The sequence below is a fragment of the Tachysurus vachellii genome, chromosome 5 (assembly GCF_030014155.1).
Source record: "Tachysurus vachellii isolate PV-2020 chromosome 5, HZAU_Pvac_v1, whole genome shotgun sequence".
Classification (NCBI taxonomy): domain Eukaryota; kingdom Metazoa; phylum Chordata; class Actinopteri; order Siluriformes; family Bagridae; genus Tachysurus; species Tachysurus vachellii.
In genome coordinates, this window is record NC_083464.1 from 11,840,897 (window position 1) to 11,863,538 (window position 22,642).

General features: G+C 37.3%; 1 protein-coding gene across 3 annotated transcripts in view; it reads right to left on the reverse strand.

Annotated features, from left to right (window-relative positions):
• Positions 1–669: 669 nt before the first annotated feature.
• Positions 670–22,642, reverse strand: part of cep162 (centrosomal protein 162) — a 30,365-nt gene continuing 8,392 nt past the window's right edge. The window contains exons 7-27 of one of the 3 annotated variants that reach the window (XM_060869793.1): positions 22,456–22,520; positions 22,238–22,268; positions 21,508–21,633; positions 21,185–21,367; positions 20,302–20,383; positions 19,971–20,070; positions 19,572–19,782; positions 16,943–17,085; positions 16,638–16,829; positions 14,392–14,529; positions 14,128–14,240; positions 13,633–13,744; positions 13,426–13,552; positions 13,167–13,330; positions 10,808–10,912; positions 10,292–10,534; positions 4,824–5,452; positions 4,615–4,756; positions 4,214–4,312; positions 3,397–3,531; positions 670–3,311 (exon numbers count right to left, since the gene is read on the reverse strand). In XM_060869793.1, the coding sequence (XP_060725776.1) occupies positions 3,090–3,311; positions 3,397–3,531; positions 4,214–4,312; positions 4,615–4,756; positions 4,824–5,452; positions 10,292–10,534; positions 10,808–10,912; positions 13,167–13,330; positions 13,426–13,552; positions 13,633–13,744; positions 14,128–14,240; positions 14,392–14,529; positions 16,638–16,829; positions 16,943–17,085; positions 19,572–19,782; positions 19,971–20,070; positions 20,302–20,383; positions 21,185–21,367; positions 21,508–21,633; positions 22,238–22,268; positions 22,456–22,520 (3,362 nt within the window). In that variant the 3' untranslated portion in view covers positions 670–3,089. Of the gene's footprint in view, positions 3,312–3,396; positions 3,532–4,213; positions 4,313–4,614; positions 4,757–4,823; positions 5,453–10,291; positions 10,535–10,807; positions 10,913–13,166; positions 13,331–13,425; positions 13,553–13,632; positions 13,745–14,127; positions 14,241–14,391; positions 14,530–16,637; positions 16,830–16,942; positions 17,086–19,571; positions 19,783–19,970; positions 20,221–20,301; positions 20,384–21,184; positions 21,368–21,507; positions 21,634–22,237; positions 22,269–22,455; positions 22,521–22,642 lie in introns of all 3 variants that reach the window. The other 2 variants (XM_060869792.1, XM_060869791.1) reach the window with 2 other exon arrangements.

A 22,642-nucleotide genomic window follows, 5' to 3' on the forward strand; every position in this document is an offset into this window, starting at 1 on the left:
TAAAATAATGACCATTAGCTGATAGCTAGAGTGCACAATCCCAGGGCACCTGGCTCTGCTGCCTCATTTGGCACGACTATCTTGGAGTTAGGGTAATTTCAGGGTCAGGGTGCCTGCGCAAATCATCTCCCTCTATGGAATTCTGTGAGCTATGTGGTAACATAATGAGAAATAAGTGTTTGAAGATATGAAATAAAAAGGCGCATTGTGATGGCTAGACGACTGGGTCAGAACAGCTCAAAAATGGCAGGACTTGTGGGGTGTTCAGGTACGCAGTGGTGCCTAACAAAAGTGGTCCTAGGGCAGACAACATTAGAACTGACCCAAGGCTCACTGATGCTTGTAGTAAGTGAACACTTGCCCATCTGTCTCATAGTGTATAGCTAACAATACTAGCTTATATTCTGAACAGGTAAAACACACAGTTCAAACCAAGAGTAGACATTCAGAGCTATTAACTGTTTAAACAATGAAACCGGGCATACCTGGGAAACAAAACAACAAAAAAGGTCTCAAACACAAATGTATTCATCATATAGCAAAAGAATCATAATAAGAACCATAATAAAAACCAAAAAAAAAAAAAAAAACATTAAAAGAGAATAAAAAAATACATTTGCTGGTTCTATATCCATTAAAAATCCTCTTAGGATGTGCGTTCACCTGACATTCGATTTTTAAAACAATGCGACAATGACAACGGTTATGGATATAACCAGGCTGAGATCATGTAAAAGATAATTGTTTGATAGATATTTCTAGAAATGGCTTCACTATGCATCAGAGTTCAATGTCCTTCATTTTAGCTTAATTGCACCATCACCATAAAGCATGTGGTCTTGCATCTAATAACCGTTTTAGTTATATTTATGCTTTAATATCTTTCGTTTGTTGAGCTTAATCTAAAGAATAAAAAAAAAAGCAAATCACTGCTGTCCAAACTCTAATGTCTTGCACTGAAATACATTTGTCCGTTTCAAGCTAAACTCCTGTCAGGTGGATGGAAAATTACTTTGTAGGCTCAGACGTTTTCTGTAAAGAAAACAAACATCTTGTTCTGGTTCATATTTTGTGCATGTGGATGGATATTTTACCCCTTTGGTTATTTTTCTCTGCACTGCAGTTCTGCTCTCCTCCAACCTGAAAACAGCTTAGTCATGTTGTATATTGTAAACCCACAAAATATGACCACATAAAAAACACATACAACAAACCTATTAATCTAATCGATTAATTTAAGAATCAATTTTTCCTCAAAGAGTTACTTTGAGACGTTGCAAACTATTGCTAAGCTGTGATATTGTACATGATTGTAAAGTAACATTGATGAATCATTTGAATTTTATAACTTAATCATTCATTCAATAAGCTCCTTCTCAATGTCACAGTGGATCTGAAGCCTGTCATCAGAACAGCAGTCAGGAGACTGAAAACAGATTCAAAGAGATTTATGGAACGGTGTGTACTCGGTAATATGACTGAAGTCAACGTGATCTTACTCCTTATTGAGCACTTTAACATAAAACAAGTCCAGGTGAAATTAGGATGAAAATACTACCCATTGCATGCAGTGATATTGATTATTAAACAGGCATGATGTAGCTTTAATACATTCAGAAAACCTGTTGCTTTTCAGTCACAAAACTCAAATACACATAGAGAAGTTATTTTTTTTTTTACAACAATAATGCTATAATAAATTAAACAATGAGAAATGTCAGCATTATCACATTTCAACTGTGGATCTGTACAATTGCATGTTTTTCTTCTTTTATTTTAAGCTTACCTCTATTTAAATTACAACGAAGGGGAGAGTGCATTAAAACATTCCTAGTATTTAAAACTTATGACTTTAATACAAATGATAAGTTAGAACTGCACACAGATTCTTGTTTTGTAGCAGACCAATCCATTATGGAGCTGTGACTGCCTAGTGGTTAAGGCATTGGTCTACTGATCAGAAGGTCATAAGTTTGACTTACGTTGTTCCCAGGTCAACGAAGCTGCCATTGCTGGGCCCCAGAGCAAAGCCCTTAATCTTATATAGCATAAATGTAAATAAAATGTAAGTCACTCAGGATAAGGATGTCTGATAAATGCTCTAAATGTAAAATTTATTCAAATTACATGCCATCTGAATTCAAATCCTAGTGTAAGTGCAGGTGAGTTGCTGAAGTGACCCATCAGGCTAAAATGAATTTCAGCTTGCTCAAAGCAAAGTGTAGTGCAGGACTGGCTTTGGTTTCATGATGGCTTCATGCAAAGATCATCTCTGAAAAATCAGAAGACTCTTCTAAGGCTAGCCTGTAGAGTTTCATTTTAGTTTTCCAGTTATTTGTCTAGTTTGGATGGTGCTGTGCCTCAGATGACTGTTCTTGGCTGAGAGAGGTGGAGCCCAGTATGGTCTGTCGCTGTTGTAGCCAATCCACCACGGGTTTTGATGTGTTGTGCATACTGAAATGCTTTTCTGCTCACTAGTGTTAAAATTGTGCTTATTTGAATATGTATGGTCTTGCACTCAGGTTAGTCTTTCAGTCTGCAGTTTTTGTACAATTCTGTGCAGACTGTTGTGTGTGACTGTACCAGATTGGCTGGTATTCCAGAAACTGCTATAAACAAGAATTTAAATTCAGATCATTGCATTTTTCCCCATTCTTTTGTTTCATGTACAGTAAATATTAACTGAAGATCATGATCTGTATTAGCATGTTTTTATGCTTTGGCTGGTTGGATAAGTGTATAAACATGGATATATAAAGGTGTTCCTATTAAACTGGACGGTGAGTGTGTGAAAAAGCTTTTAATAGTTCACTGTGGTTATTTCCAGTTGAAACTAAATTGTAATGTAATATCTACCAGCTTATGAATAACCTGTAACAACGTCTTTAAGAAAACACACAATTGCAACAAATATTGCTGTGGCACTAATTAATTAGCCCTAAAGGGGACTAGTACAGTTCATCCAAACGGTATGTTTTATTTATATTAGCTTGGATAGAGCTGTCCAGAGTATTCAAGTGGATTTGCACTGTAAACAGTGTCTCCCAGACAAAACTGAGTGTATGCTTGGTTATACAGAGAACCCTATATCAGTATTTGAGTGTCCGGGATATACAGCCAGCAGCAGAGGAGTATTGAGTGGCAGGAATCACCACACCTTGCTTTTGCAGCTCTCGAAGCACATCTAGTATAGAGTCCAGCTCCTGTCTGAAGGCCTCCAGCTCGCTGCTCTTCCCCTGAGCCAGTCTTTTCCAGCGTGTTACTTCTGCCTGCTGCTCTTGCTCTACGACTAAACGTGTCTGAGTGATCATCTGCAACATGCAGAAAAGTAATTAATGCTTTGTGTCTGTGTGAATATTAGGTTGGTTTAGGTGGAGTTAGGTTTGACACACATACCTGCTGTAGTTCCTGCTCACGTTGATTGTATCGGACCTCCATGTTATGGATTTTGTGTTCCAAACTAGCAAAGTGTCTCAGCTCTGGACTGTGGGCCTCTTTTGCCTGCTTCAGCTCTTCTAAAAGCTTGGTCAGCTACACAGACAGACAAGACAGAGACAGACACAAAGACAGGCATGCGCATGCAGACAGGCACGCAGACAGGCACGCAGACAGGCACGCAGTTTGAGATTAGACTTAATTTTGGTTGACATATTTTAATCACTGGCAAATCATTCGAAAATGTTACAAATCAAACTCTCCCTTTCAGGTAATCATGCTCAATTTACCAATAATTGAGTGTAATAAAATTTTAAAGTCTTTATTAGTCTGTAATATGTGCAGCATGCAGAATGCAAGTCCTTGTGAATTACCTGTTACTAAACAAATAGTAACATCAGAACCAGGACATCAATAATTCCCTTAAGTTAAATGTGTTAAACTCTATATTATCTGAGCTGCTGCACATAGGCCTTGACCTTTTGATAAAAGCTGCAATATGCTAAGAGATAAACAGCAACCAATCAATGATTCTCTATCTATACCAACCACTCAAATTGAAGACAGACAGAAGAGACACACAACTGAGTCGATATGCGTAAAAGAGAATGAAAGCTTATACGTAGCCTTAAAATTGAGAGAAATTATGATAAAAGACCTTAGAAAGTACTTCAGCTTGAAACAAAGAAGGAAGGAAAACAAATGGCAGAAAAAAGTAGTAACATGTGGAAACACTAGTAAAATGATTCAGTAATGGAGATTAAAAGAATTTAATTACTTGGTTTTGTAAGGTTTCCTCTCTGAGTTTAGACAAAGCAAGCGCCTCTTTATTTCTTTGTAGCTCCTTCAGTTGCTCACGCAAATGCAGTACCATGACCTGAAATCACAAAGAAAGTTATATTTGAATACATTTTAAACAATAAGTAAACTGTGAATTGACTATATAAATAAAAATTATTTATTGTAAATATGAATAATTATTGTTATTCTTGCATTATTAGAACTGACAAACTAATTTCATGACCATGACCAGTAATGTGTCATATATATATATATATATATATATATATATATATATATATATATATATATATATATATATATATATATATATATATATATATATATATATATATGCGATTATGGATTATGACTTAAGAGTATCATATAAAGCCATACCTCCTGTGATTTCACTTGATTTGTGAGTTCAGCTACTTTGGAAGAGGAGTGCTCCAGGGCATGGCTGGCTACCAGACGCTCTATTTCTCTTTGGTGGTCAGCTTTGAGCAAGTCCAACTGTTCCAGGTTTTGTTCCTGAGCCCTAAAAACAGAACAGATTTACTACCAGACTACCACTATGACCAGTTCATGACCGGTGGTTTACATACCTCTGGAGTTCCACATGTGCTTGTTTGGCAGCAGCCTGAAGTGAGGTTCTTTCTTCTAACCACTGATACTCCAGCTGCTCCTGTTTGACCCTCAGCCTTTCATTCTCCTGCTGTACCTCGGAAATGTGAGAGCCTGAAAAAACTCCAGGCTGATAGTCTCTCTCATCCTGTGTAGATGGGAAAGTCTCAACCGGTACAAGGGACTGCTCTTTGCCTGTCTGTTTGGACAGAGCTCTGGAACTTTGGTATTTTGGGCTAAATAACATGCTCTTCCTCTCTCTTTGCAGCCTCTCCACAGTACGCTTCAGCTCCTGGATGGTGCGGCTCTTGGTTGCAAGCTCTTGGTTCAGGCGCTCCATCCGGGTGATGTGTGCTGCTTCTGTTTGCCTCTGGTGTCGAGAGGGCTTTTCGTGCTCTGCTGAGAAATGAAGCTGCTGGGGTTGCTCTTTTAAAGTGCCCACATTGGACGTTAGAGTGTTTACTTCACTCTGGGGCAGTTCCTTAGGTTGTTCCAGCTCCTCCACTGTGTGAGACTGGGTCTCTGACTTCTTAGATGAGCAGTTATGACACCCTGAACCTTGCACGGCTATCTGCTGCTCCAAATCAGAGATCTGCTGCTCATACTGGAGCTAGAAAAAGAATTAGAAATTTGCAACTAGCATGTCTCAAGGCTGCTAATTTAAATATTAACATAAAATATTGGAATGTCAGTAAATGCTTATGTAATTCTAATTAATAGAAATCAATACAAAAAGAATAGTGTGTACATCAGCCTGAGCCAAAGGTAAAAGGCAAGTGTTGCTGGCTGCAAAAGTAATTTAATTAATTAGCAATATATAATACAAATGTAGAACCAAGACATAGAATGTAGCCAGAATAAACAAATTAATATAGCAAGCGTGTAAACATGGAAAACTCATTAGCTAATACACTGATACCTTTTCCATTTTAGCCATGCATTTTATTTTATAGTTGGCTTCATAAGCATGAAAATTAAAAACGTGAACGAGAAGGAATTCACTGCTGATCTTGATTAGCGGAAGCAAAATGTCTGGAACACCACAAAACTTCCACAAAAGAGGAATTCTTTCCTTAGTGAAGAAAACCCATTTACAATCCACAGCCAAAACAACACCACTCTTAAGTTGCCCTCAACATCAACAAAGACAGTTTATCTCAAGATGCAAACCACTAGTAACCGTGAAGAACAGAAAGGTCCGATTAGACAGTGCTCAAAATGCAGCCCTGTGCTTTTACAACATTCTTTTGGGCAGATGAAACCAAGATTAAGCTGTACCAGAATGATGGGAAGAGAAGAAAACAGCGAAAGAAAAAGGGCTTATGAAGCAAAGCATACCATATCATCTGTCAAACATGGCAAAAGTAGCGTTATGGCATGTGACGGTATGGCTGCCAGTGGAACTGGATCACTTGTGTTTATTGATGATGTGACTGATGACAGAAGTAGCAGTGTGAAGTACATAGCAGTAAACGTTCTGCTCATATTCAGGTAAATATTGAAACCCTGATAGGACAGAACTTCACAGTACCGATAAATAATGATCCATGTCATACCGTAAAAGCAAACCAAGAGCTTTTTTAAGGCAAAGAAATTAAATATTCTTAAATGGCTTAACCCAATCGAGCATGATTTACTCATACTGAAGAAAAAAAAAACGGAAAGCAGAAAGACCAAAAAAACAAGCAGCAAACAAAAATGGCTGCTGTAAATCAAAGCATCTCAAAAGGAAGAAACCAAAAAGCATTTGATGATGTCTGCGGTCATTGACTATTTTAATAAATTGATGCGCATCCTCTGTAATATAGTTGTTTATTTATTTTATTATTTAAATATTTATAAGTATGTTATTAAGCTTGATTACTTTGTATGGAAAATGTATGGACAATGTAATAGTTTACTATAGTTCATTGGTTAATGCGATATTTTTGTTAATCTGCTTGATTTAAAGCTAAATGTCTGCATTTCAAACACATCTTGATTGCTTTATTTCAAATCTACTGTGGTGATTGACAGAAGCAAAATGATAAAAAATTATTCCACTTTCCAAATACTTATTGAACTGGCTGTAGTTCTTCCCCATCACACAGCAGCTTCTAACTGTAGGTTGGTACTGTAGGTTTTTCTGAGAGCCCATATTAGTGCCCGAGGCTACATATTTAAGTCCTTCAAAAAATGTTAAATAGCAAACCACAGCAGGAACCCAATACTGTTGAGGTCTGGACTGTGAGCTGTGTATACAATATTATGTTGAGAAACACAATTTATATTATTAAGTATTAAAGATTATAAACCCCAAAATGGCAAACAGAGCTACAATTTCATAAATAATGTTTACAGTTCACAATAAATAAAATAAAAAAATAACAAAACATAAGTAACTGATCGAAACAAACAAACAAACAATAAATAAATAAATAAAAAAAAACAAGCTGCAAGCAAACAAGGTTAAAGTGCCATGGGATTTAGAGCTTTAAATAGTTTTCACTGTCTCCTGCATCTCAATCTGCTCACAGTGATTTAATTTCAGGATGAGAAGACAGGAAGAGCTTGAAGTACATTTTCATTTTTGACATCCGTGCTGGTTAGTTCAAATTAATCTGACCCACTAAATTACTGCAAATAATTGCATGACCTTTAAGCAAATTTATAATATTTTAAAAAACACAAAGAAGAGAAGAGCACCCATATGTCTGTCAAACTGGTTAATTGGCAAGCAAAATATATTTTCCATACTTCGCTCTTTGGTGGAACAGCAATTTACATTCCTGTATCAACTAAACAAGTCCTTATTTAATCCCTTTTAAACCCTTGATCATTACACAGTCTATGCACTTCAGAGATGGTGCAGCACTGTGAGCCTGCTGTGCTGCTATTGTTCTTCTGTTGGGCAGTCAGTTCTGCAAGTGGTTACAGCACAGTTCCAGAGAAAAATCACTATTATGATGAATTTGCATTACTTTAGAATGGGTTGGAATAGCTACACATGAGGACAGACAGAACAATTTTACAAAAAAACACCTCACGCCACTAAAGACACTAGGGACAACATGCTTGTCCATCGTTCTTTTGTGTATTGTAGTATCTTCAAGACTGTTGGGGATTCCATTTCTACCTTTTAGAGGTATATAACTAAACTAGACCTATTGGTTGCTTGGGATCATTGTCCATGCAAGGCTTTGCACAAGTCTGGCTCTCAGTTTGGAGGTGATCTTAACTCTGTGAAGAAAGGGTCATGAACCAGTGTAAATATTTTGTTCCATGTCTTGCACAAGTTTTAACTCCAGTTCATTAGGTACACTGGTGCCATGTAGCCCAGGTAAGAGCAAGATCAAATAATGGTCATGTGGTGTCCAGAACCATGGACAGAATAAATAAATGCTATAGAAACACAAAGATTACTGGCTATGGAGTTTCTCATGTTCTTCCATTGCATGTGATTCCTACCATCCTACGAGTTTTCTACCATCATAAACATGTGGACTGGCTAAATTTGTCTGAATCGTCCCTAGGTGTGAATAAGTGTGGGTGGTGTTCTGCGTTGAACCTTAAATCTAGGCTTAAATCGAGTTGCAATTAAGAGGGGAAAAAAAATAACAATCAACAAGCTAGTCATTTATACAGTTTAGTGGTTTAAAGTGTCTGGACACTATTTGAAATTTAATGTACATAGAGAAGTGAGATAGTTTAGGAGAATGTCATTAATCATAAGGTAATTTTTGTTTCTATGGCAACCACTTCTGTAAAGCATCACTGTGGCCTGAAATGAAGTGTGAAGTAAAACACATAAGCAGGCTGGTCTTTTGCATTTGGCATGAATGGTTCGGTACTGTATACATATCAATCATACAAAACAGCAGGACCAGGAAGGCTTGAATTATTCTTGTTTTCTTATTTCCTGTCACTTTGGTTCTGTTCTTTACCCCTCCATTTTAAAATCCACTTAGGTAGGTGTTGAATTTTAAATGGCTTCAGATTTACTATACAGTGCATGCAATACGATATGTTATCCTATATGATGATATGTTAGCCTATAACAATGGTTCTGTTGATCCTAAATAATTTAAATACTGTATGTTAAATGACCAATAGCATGTTTTTTTCTGAATTTAAACGTCTTGTATAAAAGAATCAGCAGCAATGTTTAGTAGCAAACTGCTGGATAATTAGTGAAGCCTTTTAAAGCATATGCATTTGATGTGAATTTTTGTTTACAACAAAATATATGTTTCATTGTACATTCTAACATTTACACTAACTGAACACTTTATTTAGAACAGTATAGTAACACAGAGTAGGACCATCATTTATTATCAAAACAACTGCAAGATGTTTTTCATTATGCAGTTTCTGTGGATTTTATTTTTAGGTGCAAATCTTCCGATTCAGATTCCTTTGACTAAAGACCACTGAAGAATGCATTACCATGTTCATGAAACCAGTGTGAGCTTAAATTTGTGGCCATGAAGAGAATATTATTCAGCAACAATATTCAAACAGTCTGCGGTCCCATTAATATCAATCATCGCATGAATGCCAAAGTTTGACAAGAAAACATCCTCTACACCATTACACCACCTCCACCATTTGGGACTGTTGTCACAAATTCTGGAAGTGTTCCAAGATGCTTTTCTGCTCACCACAATTACACAGCATGCAAGCGTCACTGTAGACTTCCTGTCATCTTGAAAAATCCTGGCCATTCTCTGTGAGCTTTATCATCCAAAAGGCATTTCGATTCATAGAAATGTCACTTACTGGTGTGGCACCAACAATCACATTAAACATTTCCCCCTATGATGGTGATTGTGAAGATTACGTGAAGCTGCCGGGCTGTAGCCGCATGATTTTATGCATTGCACTGCTACCTCATGATTGGCTGATAAGATTGAATGAATAGGAATGTGTTTCAAAATTTCTTATTTAAGTGAATTGGCATTTACATTATGTTAATGGCATTTGGCAGATGCCTCTATCCAGAGCAACTTACATTTATCTCATTTATAAAACTGAGCATTGGAGGATTAAGGATTTGAACTCAAAACCTTACGATCGACAGTCAAATGACTTAACAACTGAGCTGCCATTTAGCTTAAAATTGGGCATTATTGCACACAGATCTTTGTGCATATCTAGTCTGACTATACCTGAGCTATTATAGATTTACAAGAGAATTGCCATAATTTTACAGTTTAACAATTTAACATTATGCAAAACACTAATAAGGTCTATGCATATGACCTGCTAAAACAAGCCACTCTGCTTGTTTTGTATTTTAGTCGTATTGTTTTTATGTAGTGTTTAAATAAAATATATGGTTTTTAAATTGGGAAAAAAAAAACAAACAGAAAAAAAAAACCCCAAAACACAGTAAAATATTTACCTAATTAAATCTATTTCAGTACTTCAAATAAAAGATTAAAAAAGATGTCTACTCTGTTTTTCACACCTTGATCCTCTGAAAGTGCTGCTCCATGGCTCTGAGTGAGCGTTTGCCTTCCTCATCACGGTTCTCAAGCTCAGCCTCTAGTCTGTGGATGCGTCTTTCCAGCAGGGCGGCAGAATAAGAGGGCTGACGAGCTGCAGAAAGATTCTCTCCTCCGGTTTCTCCGTCCGCAGCTGCTGCAGCAAACATCAGTGCAGGCAAAGAGTTTGGGTGCCTACGGCGGAGAACCTCCTCCATTTCTTTCACCTGACATATGTGAGGATATAAACACTAAGTGGCAAGAATATTCAAAAATTATTATGCAATACTTTTCATGTACAAAAATTAAACAATAAGCTCCCTTTTTCCTCATGCACTTTTATGCTGAAATTCAAGGATAATGTGCAATTATAGGTGTAAAGAAAACAACCCCGGTGTAAATGTGCACTGAATAAACAGATGCCATAGGGGTGAGACAGCTGGCCCTCAGGGGAAAAGCTTAAAGGACACAAGGTAAAACTGTGCTTAGTGCATCTATACCTGCCGCTCAAGATCCTGTACTCTCCTGGCCTCTGCAGACCTCTCCTTCACTTTCTTCTGCTGTTGGTTAGCTTGCTTTGCTACCTCCATCTTCAGTTTCTCCACCTTTAAGAAACACACACGCACTCCAGTGACTCAACAACATGATGGACAATGATCACAATGACACAATCACCAGCTGACACTGAGGAAATGTTACACAAAAAAATCCTTTTATGTTTTGCTGGCAACAAATTGCCACTGTGGTATTTAATTATTTGAGTCATTTTGGTAGTGCACCCTGCATACAAAACATGCCACAGAAAGAGCTTAATTATCTCCTAGGTTTCCATTTGTAGAGAAAGATTCCACATATTTTACTGCACATCAGTTTTCTAAAGTGCACGGTGTATGTTATGTGTACTTCTTTAACCGACATATGAACTAAAAGCATGAAAGAATAGGCATCTTACACAAATGAAAAATAGAAATTTAAAAGACTACTACATAAAGTATACACACATCAGAAATAGATGGGTGGGCATTAACAGCAAACTTAATAAAAGGACACGAATATGCATGAAAAACCAAAGCACCTCCTTGCTGGCTTAAAGTAACTTTTCTGTTTGTCTACACAAAAGAAATATGGGAATAGGAAATATTAATCAGTGGCATATTTTATACACGTTATATTTTACTAAAAATTATATTTCACTAAAAAACACTCTGAAAACATATTTCTGAAAGAATTCTATTTTTCCACCCAGATATTACAATCCCACAAATATGGGCACTATATCTCACTGAGCAACATCATGACTACTTTTGTAGCTTTTTCTATTTGAAGAATGCTTTTCTATATACAGGCTTTTATATAGCTTCTTAGAAACAGCTTGATTTAAACATCAGTGGTAGAATACATTTTTAAAGCTTTAGTAGTGAGTTCAAATGATAAAGGCAGCAAAAAACATGCCTCCCACACAAGAACATCAGACAGCTTACATCAGAACTCCCTGGTCTCATCCTTGTGAAACGAACAGATGTCTGCTGACTAATGATTCGTAAAGCCTCTGGGGTAGTGTGTGTATTCAGTATGACCTGTCAGTGAAATGTAATTAGATCAACAAGAATGGGTTTGAATATTTTCGAAAAACTGTTTGTACACTGTTTGTACACTACACAGAACATTAAAACTACCTGTGTAACTGTGTAGGTCTCCCTTGTACCATCACAACAGCATGGATTTCACAAGACATCTGTAGGTGTGCTGTGGTGTTTGACCCCAAAACAAATTATCAGCAGATCCCTTAAAACCATGAATCAGACCTGTTTGCACAGCACATCCTACAAGTGGCCGATCAGATCGAGACCTGTGAAATCTAGAGGCCAAGTCTACAACTGGAACACTGTCAGGTTTCTCCAACCATTCCTGCACAACTTTTGCAGTATGAAAAAAGCCACTGGCATTAGGGAATACCGTTGCCATGAAGGGGCATACTTGGTCTGCAGCAACGCTTAGGTAAATGGTACGTGTCGCTTTAACATCCACATGAATTTCTTGAACCAATTTTTTTTCTAGCAGAACATTGCTAGGCAGTTATGCAGCTTGGATGCTCTTACTGCTTGTCACAGAATATTGCAGATTTTATAGCATAATAGTTTCTTGTGTTCAGTGTTTCAATGCTGTATGTTGTCATTTAATTGCTGTTGCTTGATGCCCTGTGTCCTGGATAAACCACATTTTGTTCTTAAGACACAGTGGTAAAAAGGAAGGGGAAATAAAGCTCACTTGGAATATCATTAAAAAAGACGCTTTAATCAGTATAATTAATGGCCTTAAAGTGAAATTGAGTTTTAGCTCTTCTTCCTAAAATGTTTTTCTTTCAAACTATAATTATTGATAATAAGCAATTCTGTAAGTCTTTCAAGGACCTTAATCAAAGGCTATTAATTTTTAACATAAAATCTGTTTTATTGATTATGTATTTTAGGCAGAATTTGACTTCAATACCCTTAGTATAAAGGCTAATGGCAAATCTTATAGGGCCAACACTATCAACAACAGCCTCATTAACTAATTATCTATACAGATGGCATGGAAATAACAGAGACTGTTACAGCTACATGATGTAGATATATTTGATTAGAAGCAATAAAGGAAGACATTTAATCCAACTACCATTGGTCAATTGCTGCTTAGGGGACGTATTTAGCTCACACACTGAAATTTTATTGCGATTGTTATTATTGCATGTCATGTGAGCTTAGCAAGGTCACAAAAAGGTTGTCATTTTTTAATTACACATCAGGTAAGCTAATGTATTCCCTCAGATAACTGGGAAAAAAGGTCAACATGATTATTGGTAGATTACCAACTGACCTGCTCAGTTAGTCTCTGTGTCTCTGCATTAGCTGATCTAAGTCTGGCTGCATCTTTGTCCAGCAGCTCCTGGTTCTCAGCATACCACTGCAGTCTCTTCTTTAGTGCAGCCACCTCTTCCTTATGCCTTTCCTCTAGCAGCTTTAACTCAAAACCTTTATCACCTAAAACAGACAACCATAGACCCATGCTGGAAAATACCACATAATTCACAGAGGTTAAACATGCAGTTTGAAACACCCACACCAGCCTGCTGTACCTGAATTAGAGATCACTTGGGCTTTTGCCAAGTCCCTTTCTTTTTTCACCATCTGCAAGTCCACATGCAGAGCCTGTTTCTCTTGTTTCAATCTGCGTATTTCTTCCTGTAGCTGTGATTCCCTTTTCTGCACATATAAACACATGCAATAACAAAACCAGACTTTTTTTTCTTTTAAGAGCTAAAAATTACATCTGAACAAATTACCTGTGCAGTCTGTAGCTCAGCCAATAGTTCAGCAACATTGCATCCATGGACATTGCATGCATTGCCTATATTTCCCATTGTCTTCTCCTTACTGCTCTTATTTAACTGTTCCCTATAAGATATTAAATATGTTAAGGTAGATTATAGTTAAATGAATTCTTATTAATTATATGCTGCATGGAAAGATTCAGTCTTGTATTCCTGTATAACACTTTATGCAGGCAAAATGGCAAAATATGAAATAGATTAAACACCTGAAATCCTAAATGTATTATATTTAAAAAATTAAATAAGAAATAAGTAAAAATAAAAAAAAAAGTACTGGCATGATATACATTTTATATGCCTTAAAAACTAGCCACCCTAGCGTTGCAATAAATATTTCACTCTGCAAGTTCAGATGAACACAAATCTCTATTTACATCACACAAACTGTGACACCAATGTTGCCCACGTGTGTTGCAGAAATCCAGTGTGCCTGCAGGCTCGACTTACTTAGTGATGGCTAATTCGGTGAGCAACTTCTGATTCTCTGCAAACATGGCCTCTTCATTTTGCTTACTTTGTGCCTGAAGGGCCTTCATCTGCAGGTACAATTTTTCATTCTCCTGCAAGTTAAAATTCAAAAGTGAATTAAATTGCTTCCCCCCCCCCAAAAAAAAAAAAAAAGAAAAGGAAAAAAAAAATCCCAATACTCTTTAGCTATTTTTTTAACAGCTAACAAAAATATTATGAGTCCTGGCAGAGAGATAAGCTTACCACATGGTAGCCTTGAATTAGAGTCTCCTGCTCCTTCAACTCTCTCTCAATCAGTCTCAGGTTTTCATCTTTACCCGAGTCTGAGGCCTCAACAAAACTCCATCTATGCTTCTTGATTGTCTCTTCTGCACTGTGCAACTGAAGGGCAAACATTTTATGAGACATACTATATTATTTTTTATATTATTCATATAAAACAATCTTTAAAAACAATCCTTTTGTAACATTTCACAACATGATCCACAGATGCATCCTTTTACTGGAAAGAAAATTCATTTCTGTTTCAGGTGCCACATGCTAATACTAACATTTTTATTACTGTAATTATATAACTTCTCTTGGGTTTTAGAAACAGGGACAGTTACAAACATCAGTGCTTAAACCACCAACACTTACACAACACAGTCATGATTCATGCAGTTAGGGCTCTGAGTTGAGGATCAGGGTTCAATACTGCCAAGTTGGGCCAATTGCAAACTGCCAGGCCCTTGAGGAAGGCCCTTAACCCTCTATGCTCTAGGGGTACTGCATCATGGCTGTGCTCTAACCCCAACCTCCAAAGTTGGGATACCTATCTATTAATGTTGCAAAACCAACACTATTTATTCACCATTTTATTTACTACAGCACAATAACATGGTAAGGAAATTCACAGGTTTATAATAATGTGTTTGTTTTGGTACGTTATTGTTTGTTTGTATTGTAACAACTAATTCACCATGTCTAAACCATTAGTTAATTAGCTTGTTTTTAAGCGATTTATAAGCTTAGATTATTTGCCGTGCCTGGTTTAGACATTGTGAATTAGTTGTAATATATATATATATATATATATATATATATATATATATATATATATATATATATATATATATATATATATATATATATATATATATATATATAAAATGATTATACTGTATATATAATCATTATAGCGAAGCTTCCTGTGAAGTGACATTTACAAGACATTTATGGAAAGATTATTTCTTTGTAGCACATGACACTTTCCAGACATTTGCAATGTGTCTGAAGCATTGACAAGCTCATTAACTTAAAGAGAATAGGCTAAAGAGTGAACAAATGTTTATAGCTGTTAAAACCTAAGTGACAGGAACATGTTTTGAAAATTAGAAAAGGAAGAGCTGAGAAATGAAACCTGAGGGTTAATAAAAAAAAAAAATTCTTTTGGGCTTTGTCACCCTATCATATGCTGCAGCGGAGGCTGTGTTGTAGAGAGCTTGTGATCTAGATGAAAATACCCACTAAAAGCCTTGTGTTCAATATGGATGTCCATCTTTGAAAACACTCAGAAAGAGAAGACAGCTTATTCACTCAGAATTACAACCCCCAGTAATTAAATCAAGCACCATGGCAACCGTTGGAACAAATACTGCTCTTATTATGACTTTTAAAGCAAATTCATCAGAGAAAAGAAAAAGGTCTTCTGAAAATGTGTAAAGAGTGAGACCATATTTGATGTACTCCAAGTTGATGTTACTTCACTATTCTTTCTGGTTTTGCTAAACATAGTACAAGTAATTCCTGCTGATTAATATGAGACTGAACGAGTACCGGGGGCACGGTGGCTTAGTGGTTAGCATGTTCGCCTCCAGGGTTGGGGGTTCGATTCCCGCCTCCGCCTTGTGTGTGTGGCATTTGCATGTTCTCCCTGTGCCTCGGGGGTTTCCTCCGGGTACTCCGGTTTCCTCCCCCGGGCCAAAGACATGCATGGTAGGTTGATTGGCATCTCTGGAAAATTGTCCGGAGTGTGTGATTGCGTGAGTGAATGAGAGTGTGTGTGTGTGTGTGTGTGTGTGTGTGTGCCCTGCGAATGGTTGGCACTCCGTCCAGGGTGTATCCTGCCTTGATGCCCAATAACGCCTGAGGCTCCCCGTGACCCGAGGTAGTTCGGATAAGCGGTAGAAAATGAATGAATGAATGAATGAATGAACGAGTACCTAATGGCAGTTTATACTGTTTTTAGAGAAAAATGGCCTTGAATTTTTTTTTTCTTTTACAATCAATCTCTAGAGGATGTTTTGCCTGTGTCGCCTAAAATAACCAAAGTAAGAAAAAGTAACAACAGATTGTTGCTCCAGTGTACAGACATAACAGTTATTATTTCTTTTATATGCAGACAAAAGTATAATGTACAATCAAGACATGTCTGAAAATATTTTACTGGTTGCCTGTAAATAACTGATTCTAACTGAGAACACAATATCCATAAAAGAATTATTAACCTTGCTCTGCAACATGTAATTCTCCTGTTTGAGAGCACTGATCTCCTCGCTGTGATTCTGTTGGAGCTGCTTCTCTCTGAGGAGAAATTCGCTCTCTTTCTGAGCCAGCTGCAGATGTATACGCTCCAATGAGGAGTACTCCAATGGAAGGTCATTGCCTCTGGCTTCAGCTCCTCCTTTCTCCGTCTCCCTCTACAGCATGAGTGATGCAGAGGGGAAACAAACAGAAGAAATGAGCACACTGATGGAACAAAGATTTGATAAAAAGATACAAAAGCAGAGTAATACAGCAACCATTTACTCACTTTGCCCTGTTTTGCCTGTTGATTTGACTGCTCAGTACAGCCAGAGTTTGGACTATCTGCTTCTATTCTGTCTTGTAAAAAGGTGGCAATGGACTGTATTGAAGCAACAAGTTCATTGCTTACCTTAAAACTGGATTCTGGACCTACACAGAGACATGAAGAGTATGTTTAAAAAACTGCCTAAGAGCAAAATAGGTTTTTCTTTAATTTATCGATTTGGCTCTGGCTCATTTTGAACAATTTGCACAATCTGAAGACATTTACAAGACTTCTCTCACAAAAACAGACAGACAGACAGAGACACACAGACAGAAAAGAGCCCTAAAATATCATCACAGGACCTACAGAAAGCACTTTGCTTCTGTTGATGTCAGAGTGCATGAATCTACAGTCAGAAATAGACTTTAAGCACATCTTTAATGATCATGGGAGGTGTTTAAGGAGGAAATTTTTTGCTGTCTAAGAAAATCATTAGGGCAAGATTGAAGTTTGCCAAAGAGCACAGAGACAAAGGCTAAGACTTCTGGAATAATGTGCTGTGGACACAAGTCTAAAACGGAATTATTTAAAGTCTATAACAGAGGGCATGTTTGATGTAAACCAAATACAGCATTACAGCAAAAGAACCTCATACCAACTGTGAAACATGGAGGTGGAAGTGTTATGGTTTGGGGATGCTTTGGTGCAGCAGGACCTGGCCAGATCATCATCTCAGAATCTACTATGAATTTTAATTGGTATCAGAAAGTTCTTGAGAAACATGAGAACATCTGTCAAAAAATTTAACCTGTAGTGGAACTGGACCTTGAAACATGACAATGACCCAAAACATACCAGAAAATCCACCAAGGACTGGCAGAAAAGTAAAAAAAAAAAAATGGAGAATCCTGGAATAGCGAAGTCAAAGCCCAGATCCTGTGGGGTGATTTAAAATGGACTGTGCATGCAAGAAACCCCTCAAACATCACATAGCTGAACAAATTCTGCATTGAAGTGTGATGTGTTTCTCACATCAATTCTTCCAGTTGATGTGAGAAACTGGTAGATAGCTAATAAGAAACTTCTTAAGATTATGTCAGCCAGAGGGGGAAATACTAGCTATTAGGACACAGGGCGTCCTTAGTAGAATAAATATATTTTTGAAAAGTGATTTTTTGTTGTTGTTTACAAGCAATTACATCTACAGGTACAAGATCAGAAATTGACATTTTGACATTTACATGCTGACACAATAAATAACTTCAAAGGGACGTGTATTTTATATATATTATATATATATATATATATATATATATATATATATATAAATCCAAATGCAATAACACAGTGTAGAAAATGTTGAGGGGGAAAAAAAAACAACAACCCTGAGAGCAAAGACAACAGGTGGGAGACTGAGGAGTTGTAACATACTGTATGTTAGAGATTATAAGGCCCATGCTTTACTCCTATAGACCAAACCAGAGAGCTGTCTATAGGGGAAAAGCAGGCCAATTTGAGAAGAGAAAATGGATCATCAGTGGGCCATAATAATCAACACCACAGACTGGAATGTCAATTTCAGGAAGAAAAAAAGAAAAGAAAAAGTAACCACTCATGGCTATACCAGCAGTTAGAACTCCCACAGGTTTGCCCAGGAAAACAACAACAGTTAATGACAGAAACATGGAGAGACCTGTGGAGAAAAACAAAAACAACACCTGATGACATGAGCAACCTCCAAAAGGGCAGAATTGAAGTTATCACAATACACTTCTTGCTGAAGCTTTGCTGGAGCAGAAATAAGAATGCCATGGCACAAGATGCAAACCACTAATCAATGACAAGAATCAGAATGCCAGGAATTCACAAAGATTTGCCTCAGGAGTTCTAGAACCAAAATGAATGTCTACCAAAGTAATAGAAAGGACCTGCTCATAATCCAAAACATATGAGATTATCGGTAAAGTACAGTGGAGGCAGTGTCATGACTTGGGATTGAATGGCTGCTTCTGGAACAGACTCAAACATTATTGATTATGTAACTCATGATAGTAGCAGCAGAATGTGTTCAGACATTTACAGAAACATTCTGCCTGCAATTTACAAAGAGATGAGGCAGAAAATGACCCACAACAAAGCTAAGAGACTTCATCAGGGGAAAAAGTATAAGTTTTTAAATTGGCCAAGTCAATCAACAGACAATAAACCCAAATGAGCAGCATTTCGCCTCCTAAAGAGAAGACTGAATGAAGAAACCTCCTAAAACAAACACCACCATAAAGAAGCTACAAGCTTAGAAAAACAAAATACAACCGTAGGTCATCAGTTTGATGCAGTTATTGCAAGCAAAGGATATGTAACCACCAAATAGTATTGTTCCTGTATGTTATTTACTTTAATTCACTTTACTATGTTAGGTGACATAAAAAGGAATTGAGTGGTCTGTGTGGTTTTAAACATCTACATATAAATGTAACCCAAATGTGTTTAGCATATAGCCCCTCAAAAAATGTCTAACTTAATATTATACAAATTATATACATTTGCAATGCTATACAATACATTTGGAGAGAACTGTAGGTAAATAATAAAGTAAATAATCTGTAGGTAAATGATCTGTACTGTGCATATTGAGCAGAGGATTGAATACCTTTGACAATATGTGTTTGACTAAGAGAAGACATCTTTTTTGAGGTCTGGTTTTGATGCTTTCTTTGAGTCAGTGGAGATGGAGGTTTAGCTAAACCGTTGGGTCTGGTTGATGTAGACGCTTTGAGTAATGGCTTGATGTCAGCTTTCTTATTTTTCACAGATGGGACTGATGCTTTTCCAGAGGCTGTGGGAATGGACCTGCATGGAACCTGCATGAAAAGTTTATAAAAAAGCAGCCATAATTATCATAATTAATGCAATCACGGGTATATTTAAGAATATGAAGATGTAAACAGAGGGAATCTTATTTGCATTAATGATAATCAACACTATTAAGCCATGGCGCTGAGACTATATTCGTTATAAATGTTTACAGACAGACAGCCTGTGGCCTCACCTGAGACTTCTTGGCTCTGCCAGAGGCAACAGGAGGGACCTCACGGAAGTAATCCTGCTCCTGCATGAGCCTTTTCACCTGGTCTGTAATGCTCCAGTGTCTGTGATGGGATAATGTTTGATATGGCTCCATTGCTACAGGGTTCTCATTATCTGCTTCTCTGAGAGCCAGAGGAGCATGCTTAGCATTAGCTCTTGTAATGTGGCTGCCTGAATCCAAAATTTCATCCTTCTTGTCTACAGCTGCTTCTCTAAAACAGAAACAGAGTCAACCTATCTATTCCTAATACTCTCTGACACCACAGAAAGGTGAAACGCTCCAGAGAGCTTACCTTAGGGCATCAAGACACAAGCCGATAGTGATTCCTGAATCTGGTCCAATAGCATGCATCAGTTCTTCAGCAGTGGGTAAATCTTCAACACAAACAAGACTATAAGTGACCATGTTAGAGAAGCCTAGTGGTGGCCGGAATAATGGTAGAAATAAGTAAACAGTAAACGTTTCCTAACTGGTAGATATTTCTCCAAACCATTTGTAGTAAGTTTTGCATGACAAAGTCCGTCTAGTTGAGAGGGAAAATATGGATAGAGAAATGTAGAGTCTGGCTACAATTACCATGATTTTGAGCACACATCCTTTTTTAAGTGTGAAGTTGTCATATGATTATCCATGTATCTAGCACAAAAATTTAATTAATCATCTTTGCATTTCTCAATTCCACATGGCATAAAAGATGCAGAGAAACAGCAGGCCTGAGAATATTCGATTTGGAGCGATTATTATTTAGTTAAAAGTGCAGAAATTGTTATTTCTCTTGAATGATTTCTCACAATATTTTTTTGTGAATTTATTCTCCTGTTTGTTCCTTTGTAGTTTTAAAAAAACAAAAAAACCCCAAAAAACATTAAATTCTTTGTGTGATGCCTTATTTATGTGAAAGACTTTTGCAGTTTTTGTGAATTTAAGTTCAATTATAGAGAACAGACAAATGTGTATCGTAATTTATACTGTTACTATGCAAACTGCTGAACCAAAAGACCACCGTTCAAATTCAGCCAACATCGCACTCTCCCAAGGAAGCCAATTTCAAACCTCAATAACCCGAATAATCGAAGTGACGGGCAGTTAAAGCACTTCAGTTCCCAGTACAAACATGACTCTCTCACTCACATGCTCATTATAATGCTCAGATCCCTGCAGACACTCTTACTGACCTGATTCTGTAGTGGAGCCATGCTGCGTGGTTCTTTTCAAACATTCTGGAGTGGAGAGAGAGGAGGGACTCCTAATACGCTCCGCCTCCTGCTCCTCACACTTGCCCACTGAGTGAGTGATCTGCCTGTAGGCCTCCTGCAGAGCCTCCATGTCACTCGCGCCACTTTGACCATATGACAGTCCTACAGAAAGTGACAGCAAAACGAAACATGAAAAGAACAAAAATAAAGCAAAATAGGCAGCTAATTAAAATGACTAGCATTAGCTTGTCATTAGCTTGCAAGTGGGCATATCTTCCTACCCATTAGAAATGTAAACAGACCTGTGGTGCCTGGTCCTGGTGCCTGTGCCATTCTGGAGTCAGGGTATTCGGTTTTCTCTCCTGCATCGTTGCACAATAGAGGCACTGGAGCTCCATCCGTGGAGTTCAGAGAATCGTGCAGGGACACTAGCAAACAAGAGGTTTAATGTGACACACACAAACACACACACACACCCCATGTATTACAGCTGCCAAAGTTATCAGGTAAATAATATAAACACCACTCATGTTTGCAGTCTGCAGTCCAACCTAGATTAATTTCTTCTCCTGACTGAATGATGGAACAAGCTATAACTCTTTAAAAGCTTACTGGATGTTGGTGAGTAACCTTAATTACCCTGATGTGAAAGCATATTATATTGCTGAAAACAATAAACATGATTTACAGTCTCTGGCCCATAGAAAAACAGAAGCATCACAATGCTGAACCATGTGGCGACCATTTCATTGATTTTTGAACATATTGTACAGATAATCCAAGGAATTTATTGCAGCTTCCACACAGCTGCCTTCTGACTACGTGCTCTGCAGCATGTACAGTCTGTTATTTTCACAGTGAATTGCTAGAAATTGAAAGGAATAACAGTTCACCGAATGACACAGAACTACCACAGCAGCAAGACTAAAGTGGACAGATGAATAGATCCACAGACAGATAGTCTTTAGCTATAAAATTAATGTGATTAGCCATAGGTAATTACAATCATTGGAAAGTAATGTATTTAATCACCTTTTGCCAGCATCCCACGTCTTTCTGGCTTCTGCAACAAACACAATTCCATTACACATGTATATAAATACACAGACACAGACATATATATATAATATAATTAAGCAGAAGTGTCTTATTTACAGTATCTAAGGGGAAAAAATAGCAAAAAGGCAATGTGCAAAAGTGGTAGTTCCATAACAAGATGTAAAGGTGTGAACACTAAATGAATTCCCTACCTTCTCTTCAGGTTCCTTATCACTTGCCTCATCTTCAAAATCATCACTGTAAGCAGGGGATGCTGCTGTGGAAACACAAAATTGAGCATATATTTAATGGAAACTTAAAATACAGTATACCTTCTAGCATTTGATTTATTTTGCAGTAAAAATACACTTGCAATTCTCAGGGTGTGCCAAGTCAACA